Below are 26,297 nucleotides of genomic sequence, written 5' to 3' on the forward strand. Positions count from 1 at the left end.
TGGGAATGACCCAGCCTGAATTAATGCCCTGCTCCTTCATGACGCCTATGAAGAGCTACTAAAAGGAATTGCCGTTTTTAAAACAATTAAGTTTTATTCCTTTTCCACAAGAAATTGAAGACAGTGGCATTTCACAGACACCGGCTCCTTCCCAGGGAAAGGCCAGTCTGGGAGTGTGCTGGGACAGCACCAGGACAGGGACCCTGCCCGGGGACAGGGGGCTGGGCAGAGGCTCCGCTCCCGTCGGAGTCGGAGCTCCCACCTCTGCACCCGCGGAAGGCAAAGTCTCAACTCTCTGTCGACTTGCTGAAGTTTAAATTTCCCAGTTAAAGCAGCCCCACTTTGCAGCAGAAGTGATCCAAGCCTTTTTTCCCCACTTTTCCCCACCCACAGCCGCACCTCCCTCCCTGATGTGCTCCACACTAACGAGCATCAGCCCAACTAGGCCGGGGCCTGGAGTGCCCTGGGAGGGGGCAGCCAGACAGATCCTCATCTATTGCAGCGCTTTGGTTAAAGAAACGATTCCTAATATTCAATAAATGGCAGTTTTAATTTCTTCTTCATACATGATCTTAAAATGAGATTTTAAATTTTTTTATTTATTCCATAAACAATATAACAAAACTCAGCAAGTTAACAATATGACGTTTTCACCATACAGAGTCAGTCACAAATATTTAAAACCTTTGCAACAAGAACAACAAAACCCAAAATATTACAAGAATAATTTACAAGAGGATCTATAAAACAGCAAAGCGCTCACAAATTTTCCAGTTTCCTTTACACAATATCACTACACTCTTTCACAACATTTCTTTTTATTACAAAATTCCCAACAAAAGTTTAATTTTTTTCTTTGTATTTTGGTTTTTAAAACCAGAAACTCTTAAGTATACATCCTTTTATTAACACCCGAAGGTGCAAAAAAAGGGAAACCTCACACATACAAACACTTCACAGCACTTTTCTAAGAAAAATATACACTTACAAAATATTTTACAAATTGGCACACTTAAAAATATACAAGATTTTGTAGGCGTCTTAGAGTGATCCTTAAGAATTATACTTCAATTGACTCTACAGAATATTTATAAAGCTTATTCTAAAAGAAAAAAGGCAAATCATTTCCAAACATGTTAAAATTGCAGTGTAAAATGTGGAACAGAAATGGATATGTTACATTCATAAAAAGGGCCATTTAATAGTTCTTAAATGCTCAAGGGGGGGAATAAAAGTTTTCTTTAGCACCATAAAACAGGAGCAACTTCCTAACGAGGTGCCTCTAGTTCTATGGAAGGGAACTCAAGGAGCAGTACATTCACATCTCTGGAGGCAGCAGTCGAAGCGCCCGGCCGGCACCGGGGCAGCGGAACAGAGCAGCTCCTTGGATTTCTACCCTGCTTCCCACCGGGAGTAAGAGACAAAAGGAGTTTCACTGGTACCTTGGTTTTGTGTTGTGTGTGGTTTAGTCTAAGTTTAAGTCTTCCCTTTGTGCTTTAGAAATGGACGTTTGTCTGTCTGTCTGTCTGTCTAGCTAGCGAAGGGTAGTGAAAAGACCAATTTTATTTCTCGTTTCCTTTTGCACCAAGTGTTTAAAGGCTCAGTAAACGTGTCTGGCAACCCAAGCGTCCTGCGAGATGGAGGGAATCCTCCTGCTTCAGATCCCAATTCCCTTAGATGGCTGTTACTCCACTGTCATTAGTGTCACTTGTTTACCTGAGAAACAGATTTGAAAAGCCTTGCTTCTACCACAGACATTGTACTTGGTTTATTTTATATATTTTTTTCTTTTTTTTTTTTTTTTTTTTGCATTATTTCACATGCTGAAGAGATAAAGAGGCACATTCTCCAATAGATGTCAGCAGTTTGAACCATGCAACCTCCACTGGATACCCTGGGAGCTGCACAGGCAAAGTCCAACACACTGAGTTGAGAAATTAAAGACTGAGGGCCTGATCCTGCACCAACCCAAGTCCACGCACCTGATCCTCTTCCCACTTACACTGACTTCAAGGGAGTTTCTCTTGGGACTTGACATCACTGCCTGGGAAAGCACTTGGGGGGACATGGGAGCCCCCAGGAGTGAGCTCCCACCTAAGTGCTTTGCTAGATCGGGAGTTTAGAGAAAGAACATGGTCCAGCAGCTAAAGGATGACAATGCTTAAAACATTTTTATTTTGGTTCCTGGCTTGTTTGGCCCATAATGCCAAAAAAATTAATAGCAATCCTGATTTTTTAAAAGAGCAAATGGTGCAGCAATGGTTTCTCCAAGCAGTCACCAGCCAGCCTTGGCTTCTCTTCTCCGAGACGACCCAGCCTCAGTAGGACAGCACAGCATGGCAAGAACAGTCCTGTGGCTACTGCCTTCCTCTTGCTACTCCTCTACTCCTCCTCTCAAAATGCCTGGCTACTTCTGGTTCACAAGTCATTATTCTCCAGATGTTTTTTAAAAACATCCATCCTCCTATGCTCAAAAAAAAAAAAAAAAAAAAAAAAAAAAAAAAAAAAAAAGAGAAAGAAAAGCAAGATGTAAACCTGGTAAGATGTATTTTGTAATAAAAACCCAAAAGGTTTTTATTGGATCCCCATCACTGATATTTTTTTATTTACAGAAACTCTAAATGCAATTGATGGCCGTGGGCTGGGCTGGCTCCTGCTGCAGGATTCCTTTCAGTAGGACATCTCTGCTATTCCTGTGCCATGGGAGACCTGTGCTCCTGTGGCAGAGTGGTGAGTACCACTTTGTTCTGTGGAATTCTCCTCTCAGATGGATTTTACAGCCTTTGGAAGTGGCTGATCCCTGCTTTCTATCGCCAGTGCCAATTCGAAGTCACCCAGACCGCGGTGCCACCACGGCTCAGCAGCACTGCTGGCACCATCCTCCCATCCCGCACTGGCATAGGAGTGAAAAGAGATGAACCAGAGAAGACATTTTAAGGGATGCTGCAGAATAAACATCTTTTGTGAGGCTTGGCTTCATTGCTCCCAAAAGCCAAGCAATCTCCCAGAGCCCAACGAGAAGATGCAAGAGGAGGATGGAAGTTGCACTAGGACTGGGCAAGAGGACGGTCCGAGGTGGGAGCCAGCACAAGCAGGGGCAGGGAGCCCTGGGAGTGTGGGTGGCAGGCAGGGATGGGTGGGACTCACATCCCTGTCCTCCCACAGCTGTGAGCAGTGCCATGAAAGACAAAAATGCAATTAGAGAACAAGAGCTTGTATGGTGAGGGATGAGGCAAAGGTGGGGAAGTGAAAACCTTGAGGTAGTGATAGGCAGGTGGAGATGAATACTAGGAAAGTAAAGTGCCAGGTCTCCGAGGAGTTAATCAGTAGGATCCCCTGGGAAACTGCTCTCAGGGAGGAGGGAGTACAACAGAGCTGGCAGATCTTTCAGGATGCTTTTCCTAGAAAGCAAGAGCTTCCGATCCCCAGGTGTAAGAAATCAGGCAAGGAAGGCAAGAGATTGGCCTGGCTGAGTCGGGACCTGCTGGTCAGGCTGAAGGGCAAGAGGAGATGCACAGGCAGCAGGAGCAGGGTCAGATATCCTGGGAAGGGTAATGGGACACTCAGGTTGTTCAGGGACAGGGAGAGGAAGGCAAGGTGCAGATGGAGCTGAATGTGGCAAGAGACACAGAGAATAACAAGGGCCTCTACAGGTGTGTCAGCGTGAAAAGGAAGGGTCAAAGCAGGTGTAACACAATTGGCAGACTGGTAACAATGGATGAGAAGGTTGAGGAACCCTCTTTACATCTCCCATGAGTGGTGGAACTACAGGACAGAGATTGGAGAAGCAAAGTCCCTCACACAGTAAGAGAAAATCAAATTTGTGACCACCTGAGGAACCTGAATATACCTAAGACTATGGAACCTGATGAGATGCATCCCAGAGCCCAGAGGGAACTGGCTGATGAAGCTGCCAAGTCACTCTCCACCGTATCTGAAAGTCCTGGCAGTCAGGTGAAGCATTGGATGACTGGGAAAACTAAACAATTGAACCACCTCCACTCTGTGCCTGGGAACACCAATGGGCTAGATCCTCCTAGAAACTATGCTGGGGCTCATGGAGGACAGGGGGGTGACTCAGGACAGCCAGCCCAGCTTCACCAAGGGCAAGCCCTGCCTGGCCAGCCCAGTGGCCTTCTAGGTTGGAGTGACTGCATGCATGGATGAGAGAAGGGCTCCAGGTGTCATTTGTCTGGACTTCTGTAAAGCCTTTGACACAATCCCCCACAACACCTTTCTAAACTGAAGAAAAACAGATTTGAAGGATGAAGTATTCAGCAGATGAGGAATTGGTTGGACAGTCACATTCAGAGGTCAGTGGTCAACAGCTCACTGTCCAGGAGGACATCAGTGGTGAGTGCTGTCCCTCAGGGGTCTGTACTGGGACCAGCAATGTGGAGTATCTTCACCAACACTGTAGACACTGGGATCACATCCCCTCAGCAGCTTTGCAGATGACACCAAACTGAGTGGTGAGGTTAACATGCCTCAGGGACAGTGACATCCACAGGGACAGGGACAAGCTTGAGAAGTGGGCCCAGAGGAACCTCATAAGGTTCAACAAGGCCAAATATGATGTGCTGCACCTGGGATGGGCAATCCCTGGGGTCTACAGGCTGGGGAATGAAGGGATTTAGAGCAGTCCTGCCGACAACACCTTGAGAAAGAAATTTTTTATGAGGGTGGTGAAATGCTGGTTCAGGTTGCCCAGAGAGGTGGTGGCTGTCCCCTCCCTGGAAACATTCAAGGTCACGTCAGACAGGGCTCTGAGCAACCTGGTCTACTAGAAAATGTCCCTACTTCTTGCAGGGAAGTTGGACTAGATGGCCTTCAAAAGTTCCTTCCCTCCCAACGGCTCTATAAAGATCAAACGGGAGGAGGGCAAATGGTTGGCTCAAGGGTCAGTGCCACACTGTGAGAGACCCAGGCTCTTTAACATCTCCCCAGCAGAGATTTTTGGAGGACATGGGATGACCACCAAAGCTGTCAACAACTGGAATGGTAGAAGGACTGAAAGAGAGCAACAAGGCAGCTGGAATTTGTGATTAACAGCGTTCTGAAACACCCAGCTGGGTATTCATGGATAAAACAGTCAATATGTTTCATGCCTGATCTTCATGCCCTATTGCACATTCCTCAAATGCAGTAAGTATTGCTATCCCATCCGGTACAAGGGGTTTTATTATGAGTCCCATATTCATAACATTAAGCGTAAGGAGCACAGTGCAGGCCAGGTGAAATGTGCTTTCAGCTGATGATTCTGGGTCAGAAAGAAGGTCTGTGCCACATCCCAGCCCTGGGCCTGACCTGTCTCTGTAAAAGCAGCAGCCAGAATATCCAAAAGAAGCGAGCTGCCAGACCTTCCTGCAGCACGTGGGGAGAATGCTGAAAAACTGGGATATGCCAACACCACAGCAGTGGTTGGAGCTTGTAGTACCTGATGAGCCTGTGAATGGAAAAGAGAGCTGCTGGGGAAGCAGGGAGAGCGTGGTGGCTGCAGGCCAGCCCAGAGCCCAGGGATGGAGGCCTACCACAGCTCTTGCCTCCAGACTAAATCCTGAGCATCTTCTGGATGTCCCTCCTGGAGCCAGAGCAGGGGTGGGATGCTGCATGCCATGGGGCACCAGGGACCACTCTCATCCAGAGCAACTCACTCCAGGCAACGCCAGCATTTATTCCATGAGGAAATGAACTTACATGATGTTTTTTATAATCGCTATTTTTTTTTTCAGAGTTTGTCCTTTCATCTGTTAAATAAAACATAATGCAACTACTGAGCTGTTCTCTCTGGGACTGCAGAGCCGAGCTAAGCTGCACCCTAAGATCTGTAAGAGCTGAAAACACAAATCTAAACTAACACTCTACATCTCCATTTTGATTTTAAGTGATCGCTCTGCTTTTCTACTAAATTAACTTAATTCTGCTGCTCTGCCTGGCGTGTGGGTGGAAAAAAACTGACTTGGGAGGAAACCTGAGCCCAGTCCTGCCCTCTGTGTGACACCACGTCTACACCTGTGGCTGTATCAGCAACGTGATCTGTCCACTGCTAGAAAGGCTCCTCTTCCTCACCGCCTGCTATTGCACAAGGTGTCCAAGCCTCACATCCCTCTGCTCCCAGGGCTCTTGCATATCAAGGTTTTTCATGAGAAATCAGCAGCAAAACGCACAGGTTCTCAGTTGCACAAGGAAAATAGATCTTTGTTGGGCTCGTTATTCTCATGGAGGGCGAGGGTGTGGTGAGGAGGGTTACAAATAAGGCCTTTTGAGAATACATTTAATGTTCAATACTTAACGCTGTCTTAATAAAGTCCAGTCATGGTCTGGCCCTGATTGGTGAGATCACAAATAGCTCCATTGGTTGTATGTGTTGCATGAACTGAATCAAAGAAAAAGTTCAGAGTTGTATTTTAAATTTATGACTCTGCTTATGAAAGTTCAAACTATATTGGCATCGCAAGGTTTAGACATGGAGGAAACACCAAAGCTATGATGGGAGAGCGCTTCTGACAGGCTCTGCATCGAAAATGCTTAAGAAACTATTCAAAGAAAAAGTAAATAGCACTCAATGTATGAAATGTATTAGTTCTGTTTTTATACCTATTTCAGAATTTATCCCAGGTTCTTATAAAATATATAAAACTGAGATACAAAGAATTAGCAATGTAACTTTGCATTTCAAATGATCTTCAGCTACAGGTTTTGCTTTAAGAAAACAGACACTTGAAAAGCAGCTGTTTTGTAGTCTCTAGATGCAGACACTTGAGTTCCTGGCAAACTTACCGTCAGTGGTTTTCTGAACTCCTCCACCATTGCAACTCTCTCCTATAATGAAACTCAACATTTCACCATTAAGTTTTTCTGTTCGTGGTTTCAAAGAGAGGACATTACCATTTCCCAGCATTGGTTTCAAAGTTCCTTTTTTTCCTTTCTTTTTCCCCCCTTTTTGTTTCCTTTTTTTTTTTTTTTTCCTTCCCTTTATGAGCTTTAAACCACAGGGTGAATCCATGAAATGAGGTAAGTAAATTTGGCACACTTCTAGTCATGTCCATAAAACTTTTGGTAAGTTGTATCAGTGAACAATATAGTATTTCATCGTGAGTTACGGGTGCTTTCGAAGGGGGGTGGTTAGTACTTAACAACTGGAATGTTTCTAGTAAAACCAAAAGGCATAGCTGCAGAAAACACTCACAACCCAATGTTGATAGAGAAGTAAAAATATATACAATACAGTCACTTGTTCATAGTTTGGCACAATTTTTTGTTGTTGTGGGTAATAGTGCATAAACTACTGTACAACAGTATGACTTTTAAAACAGTCTTTCACAGAGAATACCAGATTAGGTTTGCTTTCAAATAATAAAATTCCCACAATTTCAAACTCTTCATTTCAGCACTTACATTTCAACAGACCACAAGGCAGATTTCAAAAAGGAACTGATGGGGGAAAAAAAGAAAAAACAACCGGAAAAAAAAGGTAAGAAAAGAACCAAACATCAACCGTCTTTCTAGAAAAGGGAGTCTCTTCTTCAAATACAGGAAAACCCAAAAATGCTGTTTCTGCTTTAAGAAGAATGGAGTCTGATTCCCTGCAGGAAAAAATCAAACATTTGATGCCATCTAAGTTAGCTCGTCTGGAGTCACCACGACAGAGCGAACGCGCTACAGGCGGGCGGGTAGAGAAGATGCAGCTTTAGATGATGCAGGTTAGGAGACACAACAGCAGAGGGGGCCAGAAAGCACTCAAAAATTGCCACGTGAAGCTCAATTAGGAACGAGTTCTCATTTGCAAAGTAAAGAGCCTTTGAGATCTTGGCTTTTGGATGCAGAACCTCTTTTTTTTTTTTTTTTTGTGGTTTATTTTTTACAAAATGTTCCAAAAAAAAAAAAAGTCTTTCCTCGTCAAAATCATTAAAAAGAGCATGTAATCTTTTTTTTTTTTTAGTTTTTGTTTTTGTTTTTCCCCCAATAAATAAGTAATTAAAAACTGAAGAAGCCAAACAGCAGAAAAGAGTAGCCTTGTTAGTTTTTTAACCCCAGCCAAGCCAGAAAATTGGTCATTCTTTTAGGTAGCTTGCAAGTCATAAGTATTTTCATGCATTTAAAAATAATAATTAAAAAAACCAAACAAACAAAAAAAAGAAACCAACCCCAAAACCAAAATCAACCAAAACGGTAAAAGGGGAATGTCTTTTTTTTTTTTTTTTTTTCATGCAAACTTTTGCTTTCAGGAAGGAAAAAACTGAGGAACAGCAGGCCTAGCAGGTGGGAGGGAGGTTAGGGGCATTCCAGCCAGTTTGGTGCAGCATTACCTCAGTTTCTCAAAAGCAGCTGTCATGGGTGGGTCCTTGTGGGGCTGTTCACGGTCCGTCCGCTTGATTTTACAGTTCTCATCCCTCAGCGATTTCGAACTGGATTTATGACGGTAGAGTTTTTTATGGGTAGGTCCATTATTGCCTAAAGTGCTCAGGTTACTATAGTTTTTATCAAAAAAGGGAGCGTGAATGTCCGTGGTGAACCCGGTGGAGCAGTTGGGGCGACCGGGGTCACAGGTCACAGCTTTGCTGTTTTTGCTTGAGCCCTTGTTGTTTGACTTGTGGTTCTTCACCGCCCCCGGCGAGCCACCGTTCGCCTTCTTCTTCGACTCTTGGGATGTCCCTGCCAAAATCTTAAGAGTTTTCAGTTTCAGGCTGTTGGACTCCGGTGACCGGAATATGTCTGGAACGCTGTTGTGGCTGACGGGCCCCCACAAGGGCTCAATGGAGGCCATCATAAACCTCTGGACATCGGCCATTCCCGACGCAATGTTGGACAGGATGTTGGAAGGTTCCTCGAACTCCCTCTGGTCGTCGTCCAGGAGGCTGGTGGCGTTGCCCAGGCTGGCTTCCGACCAGCCCGTGCCCCCCTCTTTTCCCAGTGCCCACTCTCCAGAGAGCCCGTTGTGCTTGCCCAGCTTCACCCCTGCTGGGCCACAGTGCTGAGTGCCCTCGGCCACACCCTTGGTGGCCGTGGCCATAGTGCCCAGCTGAGTGACTGCCCTGCCACCAACAGCTGGAGCCTTCTCGCCGTTAACTCCTGCTGTATTTTTCCCTTTCCTGGTGGATTTGGGTGCCTGCCTGGAGTTTTTCCCTTGCGGCTTATCGGTTCCTTTGTTGGCTTTGGGTGATTTTTTCCGGGTGGCTTTCTGGGAAGAGCTTTGGTTTGTACCCACATTCTTGCTGGATGAACTTTTCCTCTTCGATTTTGACACTTTGCTATTGGTGCTAATTTGACCAGATGGCTCATTAAATGTTGACAAGCATGGACTCTTTTCGAGAAGGCTGACAGAATCTTCATCGTTGAACATATGGAACTGGAACTGGTGATTATTTAAAGCAAATCCATTATCTGCCTGATCCTCGGTCTGCAGGACCCCACAGTTCCACTTGACCTTCTCAGAACTGTTGAGGGAGGCCTGGGGGCTCTCCTGAAAGCCCTTCAGGGTGCCCAGAGGCTTGGCATCGGAGCCAGCTATCTGTGGGGACAGGTTGGGAGTGTCTGGAGGGGACATCTCCGAAAGCGACGACTGGCGGAACCTATCAGGCGTGAAGTTGGAAATGTCTAAAAGGTCCGTGGACTCCTTTAAAGGGGTGATTTCATCTATGCTCTGCTGGATCACTAGCTTGGGACTGCAATGGGCCAAGAAATCATCATTAATATCATCCTCGCCGTCCTTTTCACAAGATTTTAAACTTAAAGAACTGTAATTGCTAGAACTAACTGACAATGAACCCACTGAATCAAAACTAATGAGCCTGCCATCATCCGTACTGAGTGTACCTCGTTGGAAATGAAAGCGCCCCTCTCCATTATTGAAATGACATGACTGATAAGAATCATCAGACTGCACTTGTTGGCTATCCGGCATGTAATTTTTTTGGTATAGCAATTTGCCGCTATTCAGATTGACTTGAGTGTATCCAGAGGCGGGGAGGCCGTCCGCGCCCGGGGCAAACTCGCTCGGCATTCCGGCCGCCTCCGGCATGTCCCCGGGGAAGTCCTGGCGCTCGCTGCCCTTGCTGGCCGGCCACATGCTGCCGAAGCTGCCCTGCTCCATCTCCAAGTGGCCGGGCGACTGCTGCAGCTCCGACTCGGAGGGCGGGGAGAGCACGCAGCTCTGCGCCGGCTGCAGGGACGGGAAGGGCTTTTCCGGCGGGACGATGCTGGGGAGCGGGTGCTGCTGCTGCTGCTCGGGGGCGTGCTGGGCAAAATACGGGATAGCGGTGTTGCTCGACAGATCTGAAGCATCTAACAACGTCTGCAGATACCCTCCGGGGATCAGGGGTACATTGGTGGTGATATTAGCAGATGGCAGAGGCTTGTCTGAAGAGGAGGTGGATGGTAGGAAAGGAGAATTTTTAGCAACCTTATCCTCGTGGCACTCTGGGAGATGGGAGCTGTCTGAAGCACAGGGACTGTTTTCGTCCTTCAGACGCGCTGCGGAGTCCTGGTTTTCTAGTGCTGGGGACTCCTCTGCCGTACTGGTGGCAGCTTTAATCTTCTTGCACTTCAACCTGGCTTCACTTTTGAATTTGATTCTGCGGAGCACTTTCCGCTCTGTCCCCTTGTGCTCCCGCTCCTGCGGTTTGCATTTCACGGCGATGCCCGCGATGTCATGGACGTGTAATCCGTTGGCACAGCCGGGGGTGGCAATGGCTAATGCCGACAGCCCTTTCAGGCCCACGTCCTCCTTACTGCTGCAAGGCTGCTTGTGATCAGAGGAGCAAGAGCCCAGCTTGTTCACTGATTGCTCGATGGCTTTAATTCTTTGAATCCGGTGCCTGTTTGCTAGCTTGCATTTTCGCTTCCGTGGGTGAGGGAGGAACGAAGCATCTGAGCCGTTAAGATAGAAATTCTGCTTGTGGTAGAGAGACGATCTGAGCAAATCCAGCCGGCTCTGCTGCCTCTCTTGCCAGAAGCCCTTCAGTGGGGCCAGCTTCTTGTATTTGCTGAGCAGCTCCTCATTCAGAGTAACAGTTGTCTCGTTGGCATCCACTTTGCTGAGCTTCACCAGCATATGCTTCTCCCCTTTAAACCTGTTAATGATGATGTACTTGATGATCACGGGGGGCTCCTTGCGAGAGACTTTTCGCCGTTTCTTGGGGCACCACTCGTCATCGTCCTCCTCCTTGGGCCCATCCGGGAGCCACTCCTTCTTGTCCAGGATCTTCTCGTTCTCGATGGAGTCCACATCGTACAGGTAGTCGTCACTGTATCGCACTTTCCTCTTGGCCCGCAACCCGTAGTTCTGCTGGATGAAGGAGCCGGAGTGGTCCCGGGCCAGGTACCGGCTGCAGTCCTTGATGTCCCGCAGCACATCATAGGAGGACTCCGTGCAAGTGCTGTCATCACTGAACTCCCCGGAGTCCTCTGTGGAATTCACCGAGTCCAAGAAGTGGCTCCTCTTGGAGCCCACGTACTGCACCATCTCTGTGCTGTTGCAAGATTTATTTAAGGCAGCTTTCTCCTCCTCGTCACCGTCCTCTTCCTCGCCGTCCTCCTCCTCCTCCCCCCAGATGATGCCTTCCTCGGATTTGAATTGAGAAGATTCGGTGGCACCACTGGGCCCCCTTTTCAGGGTGCTCCTGCTGTCCCTTTTGGTGCAGTTGCTGAACACGCTGGGGAAGAAGTTGAACTGGGCATCCTCTTGTAGGGTGGTGGTCTTCTCCCGCACATTGTCCTGGAAAGATTCGTATCTAATCTTTAGGGAGCAGACATCACTTCCCAAGGTGGAATCGTCATCATCGAACATGTAATTGTCCACGTCTTCCTCAGAAAACAGATTTACAGAAAGCTCATTTTTGGAGCAGAGGTCAAGCAGCTCAATTTTACTTTCACTAATGAAAGATTCAAAATAGCCCCATTCCTGGTTGGGATTTGTTAGTAAAGGTTCCTCACCATTGCATTTGTCTAATAGTAATCCCTCGTAATAATTTTTCTGAGTGGGGTCCTCTGAATCACTGTCAGATTTCTCTGCATCTCTTTTGTCCGCTGCCCTCGATTTATGCATAGGGAAGCTTAAAAGCTGGTCTGAAAGCAGTTGATCCCCATATCTCATGGTTTCTCCTGTGCTCATGCAGTGAATCCCTATATCAGAGACCGAACAGGTGTCATAATCCCTATTTATATCCCCCACTTTCAAGCTTATTCCCGGCTCCGCATCAATGCCGTCCTTGGATTCAATAAAGCAGCCCAGACAGGTCCGGCTCGGCTGCATCAGGCAGTCTCCCGTCAGCGCCGACATCCCCCCGGGCTCCATCATGGTGAAAGGAGCCTTCTCGCAGTCGCCCGGCAGCGACCAGGAGCTCATGCCCTTGGTCACGCAGGACGTGAGGGAGATGGCGTGGGCGGAGGAGTCGTCCGAGGCGTGCTCGGGGACATCGGTGAGGCGCAGCGGCGACGGCGGGCTCAGCAGGCAGGCCTTCTTGGCCGTCGGGGCGCGGTGGCACGCGGGGCCCTCCTTGGGAGCCGTGCTCAGCGCCGGGAACGGCGCCGCTGCCTCGGCGGCGCTGCACGGCCTCTCATCGCCGTCCAGGGCGTGCGACTCTGCGGGGATGGAGGAAAGGGAGAAGAGGAGAGAGGGGTTACCACCCTTGGAGGTGTAAAAAGAGAGAGGGTTACAAAGGTTACCGCCCTTGTAGGTCTCAGGCTCGCCACCCCTTTTCCCTGCTCCCAGCGACTTATCCCAAGTGCTCCTTTGGGAAGCCCTTCCCAGCATCCCTTCCCTCCTGGATCCATTAATGTGGTGATGTGCGTGGAAAGCAGAGGTAAACAGGCCGCTCCCTGCAGCCAGCTGGAAGAGGTACAAGAGTACGTTTAAAACACGCAACGCATCCGCTCTTCCCTCCTCATATCCATACGGTTACCTGGAAACTGCCTCTCAAACCTCACAATGTTATTAAAAAAACAAAACAAGCCTAATAAAAATGTTCTCATTAACATTGAAAAAATTAACAGGAAAGTGAGATTCTTAAAGAAACAAAGCACCCCCTGGCAGGGTCTGGGCTTGCACACACCTGAGCTGCTTTACTGCTCCAGACTCAGGGAGTGACGGCTGATTTTAAAAACCCAGTGGTCTTTTTGTCACTGTCCACACCAAGGGAAGGCAGACGATAACACAGAATTTAAAGCAATTATTGTTAGAATTATTGTGGGGTTTGCCATTCTTCCCTAATCGCTAAAAATGTCTTTTTAGTCATGTAAGGATTTTTTAACCTACGGATTTTTTTAGTTTTACCTCGTTGCACCTCTTTTATGGCAGAATAAAGTTATGAATGTACTTTTATCTGACTCCTGGCTCAACGGACGGTATGACCCTTGAAATTTAAATACTATGTCTTTTCATCCATGAACACGCTCTGATACCTCTGTACTAAAAAAAAATATATTCTAATGAGTGCATTCATCCCAGCCAGAGAGCTCTGCCGACTTGGAGCCTGGTGCTTTTGTCATGGCTCAGGTCTTTCCTTTTTGGTGGCTCCACTGAAGGCAGAGGGGTGAGAGCCAAAGCTTTCCAAGGAGGGACAAGTGCTTTAAAACACAACTAGAACATGAGGATGTGGCATTAAATGGGGCATGCAAAGGGATTTATTTGGCTGCTGCGACCCTACACAAGTGCTCTTATTCCAAACTGAGAGGAAAGTGAATCTCCTGCATCCTTGGCAGCCTGGGGAGGGGAGGCTGGTGCTGGCACAGGTACCACCAGCACCGTGGCAAACCCCCCAGGTGGGGAGGATGGAAAGGAACAGGATGCCATGGAAGGAGCAGGGTGCCTGCCTGTGCCAAGCAGGAGCTCAAAACCCCCTAATTTCACTCCCATAAGTTTTGTGCTACAGGGGCCTTAGGAGCCATCAGCAAAGTCTGAACAAAGCACAAACTGCAGCTGCAGTCTTGCAGCGCTCCCAGGACTTTAAACCTTCTCCCAGAGACTCCCTAACTCTAACCAGAAGTGCAATGCAAAGCCTGTCATCATCTTCAACATGAACAACTTGGGAAAGGCCAGACTGGCTTGCTTGAAAACAGTTAAAAAAAGGAAATAAATAAAAGAGCTGATTTTTGAGTCCCTCCCACCAGTCTTCAGATCAGAAATGCAGAGGTGGTATCTTTTTCCTTAAGCACCAAAACAAATTAACCAGTGCAGTTCCACTTCAGAAGCAAAATAAAATAAAAATCAGCTTGGAGCTGACAGGAAGCATGGAAAATTTGAGGATAAAAGAAGAATGTCTGTGAATGCTGTAAGACTCAAAGAAGGGGGAGGCAGAAAGCTGAAATTCAATCTCAAAAGCTGCATTCAATAGGCAAAGCTGCTATTATATAAACTAAACCGTCTCTGGGCATTTCTTTAGGTTTATACTCGTGTGAGTGAACTTAACTCTTGTGAAATACAGATGCCAAAACCTGATGTTCTGGGGCTCCTAAAATCAGGCCTGCGTTCAAGTGATGTTCCAAGGGAATACAGTTCACACAGAAAATGCTGGAGAAACAAAACCACTTTTCCCAGTTTCCCTCAGCACATGGGCAAGGGGAGGTGGCAACTCCAGAGCTTCGTGCTGGCTCCTGGCCTTGGATTCAGCAGCAACTCCCACACAGCAGTGTTCAAACTGAAAGTTTCAACTGACAGGGGAGGCTGGGATGGGATTTGGGGAAGGAATTCTTAGCTCAGAGGGTGGGGAGGCCCTGGCACAGGGTGCCCAGAGAAGCTGTGACTGCTCCTGGATCTCTGGAAGTGCCCAAGGTTGGATGGAGCTTGGAACAACCTGGGATAGTGCAAGGTGTCCCTGCCCGTGGCAGGGGTGGCACTGGATGGGCTTCAAGGTCTGTTCTAACCTAAAGCACTCTACAGTGTAATGTCTAATTAAAGCACTTTTTAAGCCCTGTTTAATTGAATTCCATGTAAGTGGTATGAGGTTCTAAAAATCTCCTCCTTACTGATCAGGGCAGCACGGACTTTGTTGTCCACTGGATCAGACAAAGGGACCATGGCTATAAAATCCCTCTGCAGCTCCAGCAGCTGCAGCTTTACCCTGTGCAGTCAGGAAGGAGATGGGCTGGCAGGGACAGACACTTCCCAAATCACATCCCAGGGACAAGCGTGAGCATGTGCCTCACCTGCCACCAGCACGAGCTGTGGGGTCCTCATGGGTACCCACATGGCTGGAGCTGCTCCAAAGTTTTGGCAAAGAACAAGAACATTTGTCTCTACCACCTTGTTTAGAGCTGACAGAAAGATCTGAACATATGTCAGAGGACCGAGTCCTTGACATCTAACAGGATCAAATTTATATATAAATAAAATATCTCTATCTATATCTATCTATCTATCTCAAGATTTATGGGCCAATACAAAATGTAAAAAGCCATGAAATTAAGCATAAAACACATTGAAGAATGAAAGCATCATGCTCTGCCTCCCCTCTGCATTTTAAGTGGCCAGTGATTACAGTCCAAACAGCCTCAGAAAATGCTCAGAGGCTTATTTATTTCAATCAGGGTTTCAGACAGCTGAGTACTGTTACTCCTAATTAGTTATTCTGAAAGCAAATGTAGAATCGATGGAACAGATACAAAGTTGGGCATTCTGGGAGGCTGCTGCAAGGGGCTGATCCTTCCCTTCCCATGGTGGCTCCCAGGAACACTACCCATCTGTGGAGAAAAGGGATTACAGGATAGGGAATCCCACGTGCTGGGGGATGGGACACAGGCAAGAACAAGCTCACAAATCCAACCTTCCTTTCTCACTAATCCTGGTTTCTTTCTCCAATTTCCCCCCAGTTTGTAGGCACTAAGTATCCTTCAGCCAAATTTTGCTTATATTGGCTCATGGGATCATAATGCTCAGAGAGGGAAAGATTCCCAACAGATGGAGGGGCTACAAAGTCCTGGATGACTTTTTTCCCCCAAGAAACCAAACTAAAATCTCTAATTCAAATTGCATGTGCACAAAAACATTTCCAGCCATGCCCATGCACAGGTAAAAGCAGTTCTTGTTAAAGCCTAAAAAGGTGTAGATTTATGGCTGGAATGATTCCTGTGCAGAAAACACCCATTTACTCCCCTGCTCCACACTGCAGATCCTCATAAACTGCTAATATTAAATGCATAAAAGGAATTAGGAAAATAAGTTGGCATCCAAGTTGTCGCTGCTCCCTCATGTACCATAATTAAGTTCCTTACCATTTTCTCTCACCCCATTAATCAGGATAGTTTCTTGGTCTTCTGAGGCACAATCCTGCTCTTGTTGGTCATCCATCAATTTAACCTCTTTCTGTTCACTCCATGCCCCACTGCATCTGGCCAACCTGCACATTTCCAGAAACACAACCACAGTCAGTGCAATCCCCAGGATCAGCTCAAGGAACCGTGAATAAAAAATAACAACAATAAAACACCCCCACACACCCTCACACGCTGCCTGCATCCTCCTTAAGAGGACAAATCCAATTTATTTAGGCTCTCAGCTTGTCACTTTTCCACTCCAAAAGCCAAGTCCCATGTATTTTCAACAAGGTGAAAATGTTGTGTATCAGCATTTCCTTCCCCAAAATCCTGCTCTGGGAGCTGGAGAGGTGCTCAGCACTTCTGCAGGACCCTCCACATCACCCAAAATTGCTGTGCAAAGGCACACTAGTCATGTCCAGCCAGGAAAGCCCATCCATCTCCAGATGGATCAGTGGAGAGATGAAGGAGAGGATTCATCCCAGCAACTTTACGATGGAGCTGGAAAAAAACCACAGATGTGTAGTGACAGCTGCTCACCCTCGCTATCAGCCACTGCCCTTCCAAGCACTGGCAGGTACGAAAAACTTCCCCAAAAAAAGCAGTTTGTTGTGGAAAGTATCTCCAGTCTCACTGTTCACCATGAGAGCTCCATCCGTGGAAGCCTCATTCCCCACACCCCTACAACTGCCCCCACTGTCACCACGGGTGAAGCTCCAGCCCCAGGGAGTGATGAAGAGTCCAGGATGACTGGAATTGGTGGGGCTTCTCCAGAGCAAAGGACCTGAGATGAGGATCCAGCCCAGATCTTCTCATTCCTCCACTGAGGTCCCCCCACCCTTCAAAGCCACCACCTGCCTGCGGACAACAGGGTGAAGTGGCTGAAACCTGGGCAAGGGTGGCACTGGAGAAGCCTCATCAGTGCTCTGACTGACAGACTTTCTGTCAATCAGGAGCAATTTAACTGCAAATTCAAGTCAAAATCTATTTTATACCCTTCTGGCAACTCAAACTCAATTTTTTCTCTCTCACAGAACTGGTACTAGATTGCAGCATTGGTTTAGGTGTTTTTCTGGGTTTGGTTTTTTTTTTTTGTTTGGCTTTTTACTTTTCACATCAACATTTGTCAGTGTCTGCTGTTCCCACAGCACTCATTGCCCTGGGGTTCAGCAGCCAAACTTCATTCATATTCAGATTTGCAGTGGAGTCCTCTTAATTAACGTGAAATCTTTACAACCGCCTTAGTAAGTGAAACCTTCACCCAACTTAAAGATGTTGTGACACCGAGAGGAAGATAAGAATAACAAGCATCAGTAACTCCATTCCTTTGCATATTTAGAGGAATATTTAACTAACCCCGAGAGTTTTCCTTTGATGCAAATCCCCATCTCAAAGCTCTCCAAGCCAGCCTGTTTGCTGTGGTAAGACCCCTCTCCTGCCAGCACCCTCCCCACAGCCTCAGCTCCCTCTGTGCCCTTCCTCATTGCTGACATGCTGGAGCAGGAGAGATTCCAAAAGCCAGAGCAGAGATCAGAGTTATTTTTCCATGAAGGAGATTAATGTCTGAGTGTGGAAGGTGCTCTGCATCTGCCACTGACAGGCTACAGCTTCGTGCCTCCTTGATAATATCTCCTGCCTGTTAAATGTGCCTTAATTAACAGAAGTATTAATAAATTAAGTTTTTAGAATATCTATTAATGAAAATATTAATAAAATATTTTCAGCCTCGGGAGAACCACCACTGGCTCCACACATGGGCCAGTGTGGCTGCTGGGGAGGGGGCTGAGGTGTCACCCAAGCAGAATGGTTTGGGTGGGAAGGGACATTAAAGCCCATCCAGTGCCCCCCCTGCCATGGGCAGGGACACCTTTCAGTGTCCCAGGCTGCTCCAAGCCCCATCCATGAGGAAGGAGTCCATCTTTCCTTGGTTCTGATGGAAGCTTGAGGGCCAACCTTGAGAGAGAGCGGGGAACAGGCAGGGGGCCAAGCCATGAGCACGCAGGCAGCCAAGCAAACAGGCACAAGGGGAGAGTGTACAGACCTTTAATCTCGTAGTACTAGGGATTTTTGGGATGTGTGTGCACAAGAGGGAGGGAAGCACACCAGGGATGTTCCTGTGGATGAGATCCAAAGGCTGGAGAAGACAATGAAATGCAACAACAAAGGGGATGTGCCTGGGGACAAGCCTTCTCCTCAACTGCAGTGACCTGAGAGCAGAGCTGAGCTCCAGAAACCAGCTGGGAACTGAGAAGGGCCCAGAAGGGGCAGACAGAGATGAAGTACAAGTGGGACAGACAACCCAAGTCTGCTGAGACCTGCTGAAGAAGGGGACCTTTGGGACCAGTGTGACCAGGAAAGGTGAGACCCCAAAAGGGATGGGAAGAAACAGCAGCAACTGGGAAAGAAAAGCTGACAAAGGGGCCGGATGTGATGCAGAACAAGAAGGAACAGAAGGCTGGGGATAACAAAGAGGAGAAGAACAGCTGGGTCCCAGGCAAGAAAAAGAAAGCAGGAGAGGTCTAGGGGATGAGGGCAGTGTGCAGAGAATACAGGGGTAGCAGGAGAGCACAGAACACAGGAGTCATCTGCAGACTGAGGTATAAAAGGGAGAGAATATAGATTTCAGATGATGTCAGGCCACTGAAGAGAGGCACTGCTGGGGTCACGATATTATGAAGAGCTGGCAGGAAGAAAGTCAGGCACCAGCTCCAAGTTTATGAACTTGACTGGAGCCAGAGGGGATGGAGGAAGAGGATGGAGGGAGGAAGGCGACGGGCAAAGACGTGGGGTCAGATGAACTGCAGCCTTTGGAGGAGGAGGACAGGAGCACAGCAGGGCTGGGCTGGCTGTGCTTCAAGGACAGGCACAGCACGTTCATCACTGGGAAGAACTCAGAAGCATTTCTGCTGATTGCACCATGGACTTGAGGGCATCGGCCTGCTCAGATCACAGCTGGCACCACAGAGAGTCACTGGCTAGCAAGGAGATGGAGGGGAGGAAGCAATAGGAAGCAAGCAGTGGAGCTCAATAATAATCCAACTAGTTTTAAGCACAAGATGGACAAATTAATGGGCAGAAGGCCAGGATGCAGAGCTGTGGCAGCAATACACAGGGCTCATTGACCTGGAGAAACCCCTTTCAGCCCTATGGCTCAGGTCAGGTGGAAGACTGCAACTGCCTCCAAAACCCCCAGCTGAGGAAATTCCCCATTCCTCACAATTCCTGTCAATTTTCCTATTTCTAGTGCTAACAGGGCCATACAAAACATGCTGTGGCCAGCCCACATGCACACATCTGGGAGAACACAAACACAGCACCACAATGGACCCTCTGCCACAAACCTCCTGCTGCCTTCAAGCAGGTCCTTCAGCCCAGGGGGCCAAAAAACCTGAAATACACTTTTATTCTCTATTAAAAAACCTCCTGAGACACTCCAGAGGTTTTATGAGTGTTGGTGCTGCTGGAGTGGAGGCAAACGTGGCTGGAAAATGATGTCCCAGCTGAGGCTGCACCAGCTCCCTCTGCTCCCAACACAGAGCAAGGTCCTGGTGGAATGTCCCTGCACCAGTTCCTTGGAGTAAAATCAGATTATTTCTTGTTCTAGAAATTCCTAGAATCGGAGAATCTCAGAAGGATCAGGGTTGGAAGGAACCCTTGGACAGAGAAGGAAACACCCAAATTGCAAATCTAAAAATCCTGGACATGTTCCCTCACTCACCTCCAGTGACATAAATGATGGATCTGTTGCTCACTTAAGCCCATCCAAACTCTAGGATTTAAGGATGTTCCTGTTAACACTGATTTTACAAAGACAAAAGGGAAAATGCCATCTTTTTAAACAACCAAAAAAAAAAAAAAAAAGGCATCTGCTTAATGGCTGCCCTCTACAAAGAAAGCAACAAGTTGCTTTGCTTCTTTGTCAGCCAGAAAATGCCCATTTTCTGTTGCAGCTTTTCTGAATGGGTTTTCACAAAGTGCACAGGTCCATCACTTCACTCTGCCAGAGGTGCCATGGAGAGATGACATCCCCTTCAGCCTCTCCTGCTCCAGAGATCCCCAGATGCCAACCCAAGGAGGAACTGTGCCAAGGGACCTGTTGGAGAGGTTTCCCCCTCTGAGGACTCCCTGAAGACTCTTCCTTGGGAAGCAGCAGTGATCTGGCTCCTGGCATTTCCCAGCAGAAGCAGGGATGGTCACAGTGATGCCCTGGATGCACTTAGAGGGGATAAAACAAATGAGGTGGTCATGACTGCCACAGAATCCAGTGCTTGGCCACTTAAATCTATGTATCTATATCTCAATATAATCTATAAATACAAATATTTATCCACTGCTGGTTGAACATCACCTCATTCATATTTTCTGGGTACCACCATTACACCATGGAGCTCAATATTCTGCCCAGACAGAGGAGGGAAAAAAATCTACCAGGTGAAAATAAGAACCAGCCCATGAGCCCATGACTGAAAGCCCAGCTGCACACGAGGGAATTCTGTGAGGTGGAAAAGGTTCTGAGCTGGTGGTGGCTGCTCGGGAATTAAAGTTTCAAGAGTGTTTCCCCTTCAAGCTGAATAAACAAAAAGTCACACACCCAGAAAAAACTCAACATGCCAGCTCCTATTTACACACAGCTTCCACAACCTGAGTGCTGGAGCTCATGAGGGGAGATGGAGAGGGAGTATCCAAAGTGAAGGAGAATATTTTTAGGGAGAAGTGGGAGAAGAAAGTGAAGAAGAAGCTTTACCTTTTTTTTCCTGCAGAATTGTGAATAAGTGCAGGTGTTCTATATATGCAGTTGTATCTTTCAAAAAAAGAGCTTTAGAGAAATTAATTACATGTCAGAGCCTCTGACAGGTCTTTTAAGAATTGTGATACTTTTGAATGAAAACATTATATACTTAAAAAGAAATACCATGTAAATGTCTCCGAGATATTTACAGTCAGTGGAGTAATAGTGGGAGAGGATTCAGCTCTCCCCGTGGATGGGGGATGCTCCATGCTCCTCCTAACCACATCTCCTGCCCAAGCAGGACCTCAGTGACTGCTGCAGAGCTCAGAGCAGAGTTCAGGGCCAGGAACTGGCTGGGAAGAGAACCCAGGCTCCCCCCAAAATGCTGAGCCACCTGTGCCTCCCCTCCAGGCTCCATCCCTGGCACCCAGCTCCTCTCAGCAACAAGGACATCACACACCCCCTCCTGTGCTGACACGGGCAGCTGGAGCTCTGCAGAGGATAAAAGCCAGGTGGTTTTCTGCTTGGTTGGTTTTTTCTTGTGTTCTTTTCCCCCTTTTTTTTTCCTCTTTAGTCCCACAGCAGGACACAGGACAGAACTTCCCATGGAGAAATTGTGGTGAGGCAGCACCAGAAACCACAGCAATGCCAGGCTGGTCGTTCACTGCCCTGAAGGATGCTCTTTTCCTACCAGATTCTGAAATTCCCTGATCTTTTTTTTTTCCAGGGATGCCACTTGATCCTTGTTTTTTTACTATAATTTCATAACTGGGGCATGAAGTGCTCAAAGTTTTCACTTGCCAGCAAATGAGGGTATAAGTAATGTTATTATTTTAATATTAATGTTTTATTATCTTTTAATATTAACATTTCATTAGTAATGCTAGTGTTTTAATATTAATGTTTTATTTTATTTCAATACTAACATTTTATTAGTAATGTTAGTATTTTAATACTAACAGCACCTCTCTGAGTAAAGCTCTATTTCATTTCTACCTAGGCAAAGAGTCTGATTTTTGCTGAAATAAGGAAAAAATGCAGAGTGCCTGAGGTTTCCAGATCAGACAGGGTCAGAAAGGTGAAGTTCTAAGGAAAGGTACAGTGTGGACCCATCCTCCCACTCTGCCCATCACCAAGTGCTGCTCCAGCCCACCAAAGGGATGTTGGACTCGAGGGCTCTGGTTTCAAAGCTCTTTTCCCAGCAAAATCTCACAAGGAAATTGCATCTCCCAGCAGTTCCCTGGGCTGTTCCTATCAATGATGGTGAGCACACCAGAGAAAAGCCCAAGTGAAGGAGAAATAGGAAACAAAGAAGGGTTTTGTGGGTCAATCCCAGCTGTGAGACATTTAAAACCCTACAAGAAGGTAAGGCCTGATAGAGCCAACGTTAGCTGAGAATAGGTTCAGGTATAAATACAGATAACAGCCTCCAATTAGGAATAAATCTGGGGGGGAATGAAGTTGATGAAAGAAAAAGGAGGTTGCAGAGAAAATGGAGAACACAAAAACCATTAAAAGAGGAAACAATTTCAGAACTGGTGTGTTCCCAGAAGGTGTAAAGGATGGATGAGTTGTTAATATTCATAGCAAGCCTCCACTTTTCCTCAGCTGAAAGCAGATGCAACAATTACTGCAGAGCCCAAGCCCCAACTCCAGCAGACCCTCAGATATGATATTAAGAACAGGCTATTTTAAAGCCAGCTCTCAAATAAATGACAGTTTCTGACCTTGCTCTGGGAGGACATAAGGTGTGAGTGTTTCAAGACCTGTCACAAACAACTTAAAGGCAAAAGGAAGGAAGTGAACAAAATTACAGCCTTCCTGACAAAGCACACGTTAAATACCAAAGGAGCTTTCTCTGTAAATGTATTCTCAGACATCAAGAGCAGCAGCGTATCACAAAGGGAAAAAGGTGGCAATTAAAATCCTGGAGGAGCTGAAACGCATGAGGGAACGTCTGAAATGTGGAGGGTTTCAGCATAATACTGTCCTGGGTTAGGGAAGGCAGGGCTGCCAAACCCCAGAGAGGAGAGCTCCAAAATGCAAAGCAGGAAAGGGAAGAGTCAGGGAAGAATCAGAGCAGAGCAGGGGAAGCTCGTGGGGAAATGAAGAACAGAGAGACTGAGGAAATGGAAGGGAAAAGGCTGGCCCAGGGCCACAAACAAAGGTTGTGTCCTCAGATCAGCACAGCTCCACTCCATGTCCCCACAGACAGAGATCAAGAACCTGAGGAAACCTTAATGATTCAAGGCAGGAAGAATTAAATATCCCTTCTTATCCAATGTGGGATGAATTTGCACGTAGGGCTGGGTAAACATTCCACTGGGAATAATGAGGGTGAGGAAAAGCAGGAGCCCAGGTGGACCTCATGAGGGTTTCAGAGAGTGCACCCTGTTCTGAGGACAAGAAGCATAAAGAGAATTCCTGCCTACCAAGAGCAAGGGAGGATGATTAAGAAGAGTCGCTGGGATTTTTTTGGGTCATCTTCTCATATTTTATAGAAGTGGAAGGAAATGAAGCAATAATTAGTGTCAGCAGCTGCATAGTTTCGAAAAGCACTGGCAAGTGAGGGGGAGATTTTCATCTCCTGAAAATGAGTAAGAACACAAACTTTAGTTTAGCTGTGATGGCCAAGAGTAAAAACATTTCTAATTAATAGAATCACAGAATGAGTTGGATTGGAAATGACCTCAAAGCCCATCCCACCCCCTGCCATGGCAGGGACACCTCCCACTGTCCCAGGCTGCTCCAGCCCCAGTGTCCAGCCTGGCCTTGGGCACTGCCAGGGATCCAGGGGCAGCCACAGCTGCTCTGGGCACCTGTGCCAGGCCTGCCCACCCTCCCAGGGAAGAATTTCCTCTGCATTCCTAATCTGGATCTCCCCTCTGGCAGTTTAATCTCTCCCTGTCCTGTCTGCCTCCCTCCATCTTTTTTCAAAGCTCCCTTTAAGTAGCAAGATGCCCAAAGATATCCCATTATGTTGTTTTTTCCTTTCCTCCTTAAAAGCGACTGTATTCCAAACATGTCATTTTCACTTCATCTCTGGAAATGAAGTTAAGTAAAATCAGAAATGTTAAGGGCCTGGATTTCTGAGAAAATTAGAGTGGAATGATTGAAAACTCCAACTCTCATAAATCTGCAGAGGTTGGAAATTCAGCAGGCTCATGGGGTATTAACCTCACAAAAACACAAGGACTCTCCACAGCTAATTATACATCAGTCTGCTCTAAAATAACAAAACCCAGTAAAAGAATAGTTTGGGATGGAGATTTCTTGATGGGCAGAATTGCTTCATTTAAATGAAATTATTGCCCAGATTCTCTTTCTGCTGCTGTATTTATGGATCCATTGACAAACCAGTGTTTGAAAAGCTTAACAAACTCTTCCTGTGAACCTCATCAGGAAATAGGAGAGGCCAAGGTCAAGTGCATTAAGATTAGAGAAGCTGATGAAGAAAGGAGATGTTTCAGAGTCCCTCACACTGTGGGTAATATGAAATAACTCAGCTGAAGAAGGGCGTGTAAAATATTGTTTAGAGATATGGATTAATGCAGAGCCAAAACAGCACAAAGAGTTGGATTTCACAGGGATATGCTAAAGAAAAGTCTCAGTCCTAAATTTTGCCATTGCCTCTTTCCCTATGAGAAATATTCTCTTATTTTCCCTGTTAAAAAAAGAACACCAGGTTTAAAAAAAGAAGGAGGAAAAGAAGAATTTTTTTTTCTGTACAAATTTGTAATATGTTAAAGTTTGGACTAAGGAGGGTAATTAGGCTGGTGCTGGAGGAGGATGTGAAAGCTCATCAGGATATTTGCAGTAACCCTAGTGGGGTAAACATTTCTCTTTTCTAATATCTTCAAATTAGAAATTTTATAGGAGAAAAAGAAATTTTAACAAATCTCGTTTGTCTCTTATTAGCAATTAGCCAAAGTGGACTCCGGATAAAAAGTGTTAATTTCTAAAATACACATAATTTTCATAAAAGCACAGATAGGAAACCAAAGAACCGAGTGCTTGGCTTAGGCACAGGAAGGAATTAAGATGGAGCAAGGGAGGAAGAGCTCATTCCTCCCATGTTTTACACAAAGAACTGGTTCATGGAGCTGCTGTTCCCTTATTACAGGACACGGAATTCCAGAATCCCAGAACTGTTTGGGTTGGAAGGGACTTCAAAGCTCATCTTGTTCCCATGAGCAGGGCCATGCCACGTGCTAAATCCCAGGCCATCAGCTTCAAGAAACTAAAGATTGCCAGAAAAGAGGCAACGGTGAGAAATCCCCCCCAAAAAAGGGTGATGTTCCACAGGGATGTGGAAGACAAAATCCCCTTAGACATTATAGCCAAGTTTCTAGCCAGATCCTTTGAATATTCCTGAACAACTCCCAAGTTTCATAAGGATTTTTCCTTTCCATGTACATATAAATGACTGCACTGATAGCAGATGGGCCCTTCCATACGATTTCCTTTTTAAACTTCCAACTTCATGCAACTCCTGCATATTCCTTGTGCTTGGAAAGGAATGCTTGTGCTTTCAGCTCCGGAGCACAAAGCTGCGGTTACTTCTGCTCCTTTGGTTTTGCTTTTAAAACTTTTAACTACACAAGCAGCTAGCAACTCTCAAATACATCATTTTGCCCTGAGACCACCTCGGTGCAGTGGCTCTGCCTGGCAAGGTGAGCCTAAAAGCGAGCTACACTTAGGGAAAACATGCAGCACCTACTGACTTGGGTTTATTTTCCTGAGTAGCTTCCTACAGCTGACACAGCTGGACCACAGATTTTACAGGTAAAACAGCTTCCCAGTCTCATCCCGTGATGTGCATCCCAAGGAGTGAATGCTTCTGGCTATAAAGGGAATCAAGGGAGGTAGGAAAAGGAAATGATCAAAACACTTATCACTCTGAGAAAAGAACTTATTAGGCCCAATAAGGAGTTGGAATTGATGACAATTATAAGATACCATCAATTTTTAGCTAATAATTCAGAAAATGGATTAATTATTTGAGGAATAATATGTGATCATTTATTTAAAGACTTATACTAATGTATACGCTGGAGGAAGCGAGCTGAGGTTGTAGGAACACTTTAACACTTACACTCCTGGCTGGTCCTTCCTTTCCACTCAAATGCAGAGATTTAATAGCACTGGATTTTGTTTTAGGGTTACAGGGCCCCTGTAGAAAATACCAAGCCATTTTCCAAGGCTGTTTCATACACAACCTACTTTTCCTCCACTTTCCTATTCACATGTAAGAAATCCACCAACATTTTCCCTTTGAGAACTGTTTCATTTATTCAAAATTCCCCACGCCAAACAA

The 26,297-nt window shown here is 46.4% G+C and overlaps 1 protein-coding gene across 3 annotated transcripts in view; it reads right to left on the reverse strand.

The window, feature by feature from the left end:
• Window positions 1-578: 578 nt before the first annotated feature.
• The window catches only part of NEXMIF (neurite extension and migration factor), a 164,293-nt gene continuing 138,574 nt past the window's right edge, over window positions 579-26,297 (reverse strand). The window contains exons 3-5 of one of the 3 annotated variants that reach the window (XM_077786584.1): window positions 16,210-16,334; window positions 8,310-12,582; window positions 579-7,586 (exon numbers count right to left, since the gene is read on the reverse strand). In XM_077786584.1, the coding sequence (XP_077642710.1) occupies window positions 7,424-7,586; window positions 8,310-12,582; window positions 16,210-16,285 (4,512 nt within the window). In that variant the 5' untranslated portion in view covers window positions 16,286-16,334 and the 3' untranslated portion in view covers window positions 579-7,423. Of the gene's footprint in view, window positions 12,583-16,209; window positions 16,335-26,297 lie in introns of all 3 variants that reach the window. The other 2 variants (XM_021525278.3, XM_021525276.3) reach the window with 2 other exon arrangements.

Source organism: Lonchura striata, chromosome 14 (genome assembly GCF_046129695.1).
Source record: "Lonchura striata isolate bLonStr1 chromosome 14, bLonStr1.mat, whole genome shotgun sequence".
In the NCBI taxonomy this organism is placed as follows: Eukaryota; Metazoa; Chordata; class Aves; order Passeriformes; family Estrildidae; genus Lonchura; species Lonchura striata.